General features: G+C 33.7%; 3 protein-coding genes across 3 annotated transcripts; 1 reads left to right on the forward strand and 2 right to left on the reverse strand.

Annotated features, from left to right (window-relative positions):
- Positions 1–1,311, reverse strand: LOC104751889 (mitochondrial uncoupling protein 5-like). Its single transcript, XM_010473938.2, has one exon. The coding sequence runs from the start codon at positions 973–975 to the stop codon at positions 31–33; it is 945 nt and encodes a 314-aa protein (XP_010472240.1). The 5' UTR covers positions 976–1,311; the 3' UTR covers positions 1–30.
- LOC104751890 (extensin-like) lies at positions 5,303–5,937 on the reverse strand. The gene has a single exon (XM_010473939.1). The coding sequence runs from the start codon at positions 5,874–5,876 to the stop codon at positions 5,526–5,528; it is 351 nt and encodes a 116-aa protein (XP_010472241.1). The 5' UTR covers positions 5,877–5,937; the 3' UTR covers positions 5,303–5,525.
- On the forward strand, positions 9,748–10,194 carry LOC109129546. Its single transcript, XM_019237829.1, has one exon. It carries the CDS (start codon positions 9,787–9,789, stop codon positions 10,192–10,194), a length of 408 nt encoding a protein of 135 aa, XP_019093374.1. The 5' UTR covers positions 9,748–9,786.

Genomic DNA, 10,381 nt, shown 5'->3' on the forward strand with positions numbered 1-10,381 from the left:
CATCATCATCAAATTTTCAACTTTTTTGAATCAAAAGTCAAAGTCTTTAAACAGCTTGCGAACTTGTTCAAGCGTAACAAACAGAACAACCGTGAACGGTGCTTGTCTCGAAACAGTCGGCACAAACCCTTTATATAAAGCCATAATCCCTTCAGCCTTCACCGTCTTCAACGCACAATCAACCGCTCCTTTATACGGCGGCGCCACTCCAGCTTCAACCTTCATATTCATCACTCTCGTCTTGATCACATCAACCGGGTTAGAAGCAACGCTCGCCACAAACCCCGCAGCGAAACTCGCCAACACATGAGTCCCTAACCCATCCTCCAACCACCGTTTCTCCAAAATCGTCTCTTTAACCGAATCATAAGAAGCCAACTGCGACGAAGTCACAAGCATTGCTCTGTTTATAGTCAAAGACGAACCTCTCCACAGCGACGTCACGCCTTCGCGGCGGATCATTTGCGTGATCGCGTCTAAAACGCTTTTGTAGTTTCTCCTCTGATCCAAAGGTAAACGACCGTCGGCTTGCATCCTCACCATAGCTACATCCGCCGGATTCCCTACCGCCGCTCCGATAGCTCCGGCGATGAATCCGGCGCCGAGTTTTTTCGATAAAGGCATCGTTTTTGTCTCCGGGTCAGTCCATTTCCCCTTGAGGATATCGTATAAACCCATACGAGTGGTTGAATACAGAGTCTGACGAAGAACTGTGGCGGAGACGCCGGAGAACAGAGCACGCATGCCTTCTTCCCGGATTAGACGAGATCCGACTCCGATCACACCGACGCGTAGAGGAGGCGCCGCGGTGACGGTGGTGGAGGTTTGAAAAGCGAGAGCTGGTCGGAGATTGGTTTGAACCGGACCTGATTCGCCTTGGAGTTGCATACGGACCTTGATTAGATCAAGTGGGTGAGTTGAACAACCAGCTACGATCGATGCGATTCCTCCTTCAGCGAAACCCTTTAGACCCATTTTGAATTTTTTTTCCTAGGAGAAATCGAAAAATCAAAACTTTTTCTTAAAAAAAAAAAAAACAGAGAGAGCGTTTTCCGGGAAAGTAGGCGAGAAAATTTGAAAAAAGGTTAGATTTTTTTTTTTTTTTCTAGAGAGACCAGTTAGAGTTAGAGCTGATCTCACTGGAGATTAGAAGATGAGAATGGAGACCAAAAGCTATAGATGAAGAATGAGGAATCAGAGGTCTTTGAGACATATGCTGTTCAAAACAGAGGTTTTTTTTTTTTAGGTTTGAGTATTAATGACTCTGTGTGAGAGATAGAGAGAGAGAGAGATATGTGTTTGAGAGGTTGAAGACGAAAGCGTTTAAATAAGGGAAGAGCGAGAGGAAACGCGGAGACTTGTTGCTAATATGCGCCTCCTAAGGAAAGAGAAAGTCATTTTCCTATAAAATTTGTGTTAGTATCCTTCGACTTTCCTTTTTTTTTGTTTTTCTAAATATTTACTTAAATCTTTTTTCTGGATCATATAATATATGTCTATTCAGCTTTACCCTAATTTTTTAGTCATGGAAATTTTTATTAATGAAAGAGTAAGAAAAAGAGGCAAGTTGAATATGTAAGAATAAAAAATTAACCGAAGTAGTCAAAGTTTATCGAATCAGTAAATTAGTAATTTTATTTTCACACAAACACAACTATATTTTCATATGAGATAAACAATCTTCTTGCTGTTAAAAATTAAAATAGAATTTAAAGTACACAATATAGCAATTTTACTAGTAAGCTGCAGTTCATATTATAATAATTTTAATAAAGAGTGTCATTCCAACAAATTTCACACAATAATTTTTATAAATAAATTTGTTATATACAGTATGTGCTTTTTTCTTTATGTAAGACAATAGACACAAAAATTATTAAAACTTGGACATTATTTGGGTCTACTCTTTCTCATGCAACATGCATGTAACAGAAATTTGTTTCTCTAACTATGTATGTAATTAGCATTTCTTAATGAGAAAACTTCACTTTCATCTCTACTGCATAATTTACATTGAGTTTGGCATCATTGTCACTTTTTGTTGTGTTCGCACCGGATTGACAGTGTTATTCATTGGTTATAGAGAAGATTTTAATGGGATACTTTCCCCCACTTGAATTATTTTGCACCCCACCACATGGGATGCTTTCTTTGTTCTTCCTTCCTTCCATGTTTGCTTATTCCTTGTAGAATAATAGTTTCCTTTCTCTCATCATTTCTTTAAAATCAATCTCATAAGATTGTGATCTTCTTTGTGTAATAATGGAATGCGATGATTTTTTTTTTTTTTCTATCCTGGTTGCACAAGAAGCATACTTTGTGGAGATCACCATTCACATAATACAAACGATTCACTGGTTAAATTTTTTTAAAAAAGTTACTAAAAATTGATTTGATAATTATGTTCCACTCAAATCGTAGTTGTTTTGCTTATTTGACTTTTATTTTGTTTATTTTTCACCATTTGTTCATTCGTTTTATCCATTATGTTGTAACTACATTTTATTCGGAGTGTGTGTGTGTGTGTTTTTATCTCCCATATGCATTTTAAAATATTGAGAAAATAATAAAAATTTACTAGATTTTATAACTTTTTATCGTCAATCATTTTCATAATGCGAATTTTAATTTGGATGCTGAACCAACAACAAAATCAATAACATAAATTAGTAGACTACAAATCTTAATCAAATTAATATTTTCTTTAAAACAACTTTTTCTATTAACAATACGTCACTATGAACTATATGGGTTGTTACTTATTTTTACTAATTTTTATTCCAATTGTTAAAATAAAATAAATTTCTGAAAAATATATTGCTTATTGCTTCTTCATGTTTGTCTAAATTATTTTTACCTAATTTTCTTTCATATACCAAATTAAATATTACTTTAAAATTAGTTTTTAAAAACTAAAAGTTTGGGGTTGGTTTTAGTATTTAGTTTTTAGGGTTTTGGTTTATTTTTTAGTTTTAAAAGTTTGAAGTTTAATTTTAGTTTTGGAAAAATTGTTTCTAATAGTTTTTTGAGAAAAATCTAGTAATAGACTAATAGCGTATTCAGAACAAGAACTAAAACAAATTTTAATGATATTTTGGAGAATTAATTACTCTTTGTAGTATAACAGTGCTATATATATATATGTAAGAACATTATTTAATGTGCAACAGGCATATTAACGAATTATTCTTGATTAACTCAATTATTCTTCATTTAAAAAAAAAGATATAAGAATATGGTATCAGAAACAGTACCGTAAAATTTGGGTGTCAGAGGTCTTAGAACCATCCAATGGTGACCATAAAGCTCTGCTTAAAATAAAAAATGTAAAGATTCTTCTTACAGCCTCAGATACTTACCTACCTACTCTTCGTTAGGCTAATATTGATGGCTCTGCGGCTCTTTGCATCTCATGAAAATATTATTCCACGTTTGTTTATTTTATTATTTTTGTACTCGTTTACAAAACTCATGCATGTTGTGGCAGAAAAAAATAGTAAAATACTAGATACATCATGCATGGAATCTTCAATTGCTAGCTGTTTATTCCAAAACAATTTTCTTTGTAACTGATTTAGGATTTTTCGTTCATCAAAACATATGCAATCGTGATCTGATCAATGAACAGATGAGTTTAGTTTCTTGCATCAATATAAATTTAGCACCAACGCATTTATTGTTATCTATATGCGGTGAAAGCACGAGGGAGTCAAGTCCTTGGTCTTACGTACTATCGTTTCTTTCCTTTTCTAGTGTGTTGTATACTTGTATTATACATCTAAACATCCATTTGATCAATATGTCATATGTGCCTAGCACGTCCCTGATTAAAGAAAACAAAAATCGACTTTTTCACATATATGAAAAATCGTTTTAATTATTAACTTTATTTCTGTCAAAAAAAAATCACTTAGTAGTTAGTAGTACACATTATTGACTTTTTTTTCCTTTTCTTTTCATATAACAAAGATTCAAAGTTCTCGTAAAGTCGTAACTGGGATGGTTGTGCAAGGTTGACGTGCGGAAGCCACGCGCAGGGTCTCAACTAGACAGTCCTACTAAAATTGATATAGAAGCTGATGACTTTTCCATTTACTGATTTACATATTTTTGATTTTCTCATAAGCAATTATACTATTTTGACGTCCTCTTGCAACCCATCGTCAACTAATTTAAAATAACTAACTTTTTCAATATATTAAAGAGATAAAGATTAAGAAAGAAATCCAGCTGTGTGTGTTATTATTTTGTTTTGTCTGGCTTTGTCGAATAATTAAATTACAATTGGGCATTATAAAAGACTAATATGATTATCACGGACACGGTGGTACTTTCGAACGTACTTTTAAGTCTTAACTTATTAAATACAAAATACTTTAGAATTTTTTATTTTCCAACTGTTGATAGATTGGTGCAAGATTATATACAACTATAAAATAAGGTTTTGAACTTGTTCTGTTTTTTTCGATCTATACCTTTCGGCCTATGGCACATGAATTCTTCTTATCTCCTTTTTTTTTTTTAAGTATATGAATATAGTTTCGTAACAAATGAGATCATTTCGTAATTTAAAAAAATTATTGAAGAAATATCTAAACTAATCGAATAATGAATACGATGTAAACACGCTTTCATTCCGGTCTTGTACCGGCACAAAATGAGTTATACCATCATTGACTTTTTATTTTATATGAAGAAAACAATTACGCAACAAAATTAAAATACTAGTATTAATTTTAATTAAGCAAATAAAGCACGATTTAATGAACTGTGTGTGGCCCGAAGAAGACATTTGGGGCAAAAAGAGTCTTAAAGAGTTGACTAATGACCTTTTTTGTGTACCCCTCCCGCCAAAGTAAAAGCCGTTTAAAAAAAAAAAATCTTCTTACCAAAACTCACACGTGTCACCTAGGATGTCGGAGTGGCCTAGAGTTGTTGACTGTTGACCTTTTAGATGGCTTTCCCTTCGACGATAAATTAAAAATCTCTACAGCACAATAATACTTGATACATCGATAAGCTCTCATGGGCCATATATTATTACATATATTGGGCTTAGTTATAGTGGGCTTCATGTCTATAATTTTATCATTCACGTTTCTTCTAAAATTGATGGTGGTGTCCATGAAATTGTTAAGGTACTAATTATTGGATTCTGGGATAGGAATGACACTCTCTCTCAAGTTGATTAATGGAGCTATTGATCGTTGATTAAGATTTTTTTTTGGGAATGTCTCATGGAATTTGAGTTACAACATTTTCAGGGAATGATAACTCTTCTAGTACTATTTAGTTGCGGAGATCAATCAAAGCAAGTAGTCATTACATAGAATAAGAATAAACTGTAAATATTACAAAAGAAACTAAATCTGGCAGAAACAGAAACAACAAGAAAACACAAGGACAACATCAAACAAACAACATGACGAATATTTTAGAAACATTACAAACACGTGCTAACAAAGTGTGTAAGATAGAAAGATGGTAATACTGTGATGTGTACTAAAGAGAGCACATATATCTTCTCATTTGGAAGGTGGTGGAGTGAAGAATGGGATGGTTGGAATGCTGGTGGGAAGATTGAATGGGAAGTTGTTTGGGACAGAAATCGGGAAGTTAGGGATATTTATTTGTGGGAAGTTTGGCATATTAATGGGTTGTGCCGGGTTAGTCAAAGGAGGTATCTGTGAGCTCGGTAGTGGTGGAAACGCCGTGGGCTGAGGAAGAGAAGAAGAAGGAGGAAATGGTGGGAACGTTGTTGTAGCCGGTGGCGGCATCGCTGGTGTTGATTGAAGAAGATGGCGACTAGCTGAGAGACCAGTGAAAAAGCTTGTGAATGTCAGTGCAATGACAAGGGATGATAGCCAGTGAGCCATTTTGAGGATTAGGCCGGGCTTTGAGCTGTCACTAGAGAGAGATTTTGAGTGTGGAATGAGTGATGATGGAGAGAATATGAAGGATTTCGTATGTATTTATAGAGGAACTAGGGTTTGAGGTTTGATGAGAAGTAGGTTTGAAGAGTGTTATTGTTGTTGCAACTTATTAAGAGTTACTTGTTCCACAACCACAAGTAAGATGCCTAGGTCACTTTTTAACTAGAAACAACCATGACACATGTTCACAAACTTCACTTTTAGGTACACCTCGTTTAATGTTTTTTGTATTATATTTTCGTTCAAATTAAATTTTTTATAAATTAAAATAAAACTTTACAAACGAAAGAATTACTAAATTTTTTAATAATCTCTTAAAGAAAATATAATATAGTTGATAATTATCAAAACCGATGTTTGTGCATGGTTTTTTTAACGATCGGTTTTGTTTTTGGTTTGATAATTATCTTCAGTTTGCTGCCAAGAAAAATATTTGTTCAACTTATATCGGAAGAGATTAGGTAAAAAGCAAAAGAAAAAAAAAGCAGTTTAATTGGATGGATGTTTAAAAAGCAGTTACTTTTTTACAACTAGGGTATTGTTTGGTCAACCAACAAATACGACATTCAATTAATTATGCTTTAATAGCTTTTATTTTTGGGACAGCCTATACATGAAAATTCACAACAAGAACACGTTCAGAATCATAAATTGATAAATAATTCTTTAACCCTCTCAATTATATATATTCTTACAATCACTCTAATTCACATCAAAGAGTCTACAATTAAATCTCTAATCAACAATCAAAAAAAGTTGAAGATGTTTATTATGTTAAGTGCTAACACATTGTTACGTTTAGGCTAACACATTGTTACGTTTAGGCTTGGGCATAAAATCTGAAACCGAAAATCCGAAACCAAAAATCCGAACCGTATCCGAACCGAAGTAACCGGATTAAAACCTAACTGATATTAAGGAAATAACCGATCAGTTCTTGACTTTAATTATTTTGGATATCAGATATTATCTGATCTAAACCGATATCCAATAGATATCCAAATATAACCGGACATATAAGAAATAGTATGATATTCCGATAAATATGCCTCATATCTTTTATGTATTTATATGGTTCTACGAGAACCTTTTCATTTACTTAATTTCTGTCTTTTTTTTTGTTTTAATACTCCATTAGTATGGTTATTTGGGTAAAATAAGATTAAAAAGTATTCGAATAAAACATTGTCCAATAACCCTCATATCCGAACCGATCTGAAATCCAAATAATCTGAACCAAAATCGAACCGAGTTTTCTAAATACCTGAATAGATGTTAGAGTCAATATCCAAAAAATCTGAAATCCGACAAATTCGAACCGAATCCGATCCGATATCCGAACGTCCAAGCCTAGTTACGTTTATCAAATTTTCTACAAAACGCGAACTGCATTCCATTATTTCTCTTCTAATCCCGTAGGTTCTACATGTTCATCTAAAGGTGATTTCTTTATTTTGGTTTCAAAATTTTTATTTTTTAGCTATCAGAATATTGAGATGGTCAAAATAATTATCCAAAAATATTAAAATTATGAAAGATTGAGGATGACATAGAAAAACATAATATTTACCAATATTCTAAATTTAAAATATTTACATTTATCTTTAAAATATTATTAATTTTAATTTTAATTTTAGAAAAAAACTTAGGTTAATTTAATCATATCTTTATATAAATGAATGTAAATTGTAACATTATTGTTATTTGAATCAACATACTTATTATATACTGTCGGGAAAAACGTTTTTTTTTTTTTTAACCCTCAAAACCACTTAAAACTGAAACCTGAAATCACAATCTAAATCAGAGTCAGTTAAAGAGATCTTTTTGGTGATTCCGCAACGGGTACTGCTGCTCCGTCATCAAGACACATGCCAATTCCCTATTTTTTTTTTCGTTTAAGGACAATCAAAAACATGGGAAAATAATGCAGTAAAACATTTCCTTAAGTCATAGAAACAAAAGAAAAAAGGAATGGTTGAAAAAGATGATAAACTTATATTTGGAATTACACACTATCAGGGGAATTTACGGTCAAATCTGGTTACTGGTTTTTAACTCCGCCCATTCCACCACATGGTTCCCTTGATTTAAAAAGACAAATATGAAAATTAAAAGTGATTCCAAAAATTAAACATTTTCTTTGGCGAGTGGTATCACATCTAGACTAATCTCACGAGGTATGAACATATTGATCCAATATGCCATCGGTGTAATCAAGAAGAAGAAACTATCCTACATGCTCTGTTTACATGTCCTTTCGCAAAGATGACTTGGCGTATGTCAGATGACTCATTATTCAACCATATCCAACCTGGTCAAGATGCAGAAGCTATTATTGCGACCATGATCCAATATTCTTTACAACAGGAGACTCACAATTTGATTTCTCTCCTACCTTTTTGGACCTTATGGAGGATTTAGAAACCAAGAAATAATCAAGTGTTTAATGGTTTGAGAGAGAGTGCCTCTTAAACATTATTGATGGCTAAAGCGGAAACAAACAGTTGGATTACTATTCTTATTAACTCAATCGGCTCAAAGAAAAACTTCATTCATTCTGATCGATCATCATGGAACCTTGTGAACCATCTTTTGTGAAATGTAATTTTAATGCAAGTTTCAAGAATTTAAATTTAACAGCAACAGGTGGATGGATCATTCGAAACTCTCAAAGTGTACCATTGGGATGGGGAGCAGCAACTTTAGATCAGGCGGCATCAGCTTTGGTTGCAGAAGCAAAAGCTCTCTTACCAGCAATCCAACAGACTTGGATGTTGGCATAAGCTTGAAGATAGCTTGAGGTGCAAGCTATACTAATCCTACCGAATTATGGAATTAGGATTAATTATATTTAGGAGTTATCTAAATATGTTAGTTTACCGGTTTAGAATAGGAAAGTTGTTAACTCTAGGGTTGAGCCATTGTTATAAATACCAAGAAAGCGTTCCATAAAGAAGTGCGCGTCTTAGGGTATTCTTGAGAGATGCACACAAGGTGTGTAGCGTTGCCCCATCAATAAAATATAAATCTTTTGATGGTATTGTTGAAGTTCTAATTCTAATTAATGGATTCTGGGCTTGGTCCCGGGGATGTAGGTTATCCGAACCCCGTTAACAAAGCTTGTGTCTTATTTACTATTATGCTCATACATACAAGCACATGAATCGTTCTCGTACTTTAAACATATAGATCTAGCCACATATATGTACTTTATTGGATAAGGGATTATACAGACTTGATGTTTGAAGGGGATTGCGAAGTTTTGATTAAGTCACTAACCGGACAGACTAAGTATGCAGCTATAACAAACATCCTGTTGGATATCCAATTCTGGGCAAGAAAGTTTAACTCTATCTCTTTTCTGTTTACCAAAAGATATCACAATAAATCTGCTCATTGTTTAGCCAAGAAAGGCTGTCTTGTAATGGATTATTATGCGAGTCTGTAACAATACCTCAATGGCTTCATGAAACTCTTTGTATTGAACAAGTTTAAGTAATATAAAGTTTCTTTTTGCGAAAAAAGAAGAAAAAGGAAACATTACCACCCAAAAACGTTCACAAACCAAATCCAAAACAAAGAAGGAAAATACGACATGTTTCCTTTTTTTGCTAAAAACCAAATCCAAGTAAGTTTTTTTTTTTGTTGCTAAAAACCAATTCCAAGTAAGTTAAAGAACTCAACGACGATTATAAATAACCCATTAACCCTCTCATTATTTCTCACAATCAATCGATTAAAGCTTTGTCTCGTTTTCAAAGTCTAAGACGAAGACGAAGAATCATCCATAAGAAGAAGAGTACTCTGCTGTTCTGTTCTTAAAATCAACCCTCAAAAATCTCTCTTGAAGATGTCGATCACGATAGTACACCGTTACCTCGTTCGTGAGTTTTTTGCTGTTCCGTTTCTTACGCCACACGGATTTGGTTACCGCCACTTCTGTCGTGACTCCGTTTTACATGTTCCTCAAAGACTTGTTCCTCTTTTGGGCTTGAAGAAGAAACGTTCACAAAGAGCTTACTTCAAACCTTCTAATACCAGAAAGCCGCAATCTTATAACCCTGATCCTGTTCAAGCACCGACTCAAGAAGTAGCGCAATCTTATAACCCTGATCCTGTTCAAGCACCGACTCAAGAAGGAGACCTTTTTGATGGTTCGGTCACGATGTGTGCTGCTCCTTCGCCAAGACACGTACCGGTTCCGATATTCTGTGGTAGAGAGATGACGAAAGTGTCTTCAAAGCTAACCAAGACTTGAAGTTCATATGAGAGAATTCAAGAGACCAAGCTTTTTTTCTAGAGTTTTTTGTTAAGCAATTATTATCTTCTTCTTTTTTTTTGTGAATTTTGTTCAGTAATCAGTATTCACCAACGTTTACTGTACTTGAGTCACAAGTTGTAAAGGCAACATTCTTATTTACAAAAAAAAAAAAAAAAAAAAAAAA

This window comes from Camelina sativa, chromosome 16, assembly GCF_000633955.1.
Source record: "Camelina sativa cultivar DH55 chromosome 16, Cs, whole genome shotgun sequence".
Taxonomy (NCBI): Eukaryota; Viridiplantae; Streptophyta; class Magnoliopsida; order Brassicales; family Brassicaceae; genus Camelina; species Camelina sativa.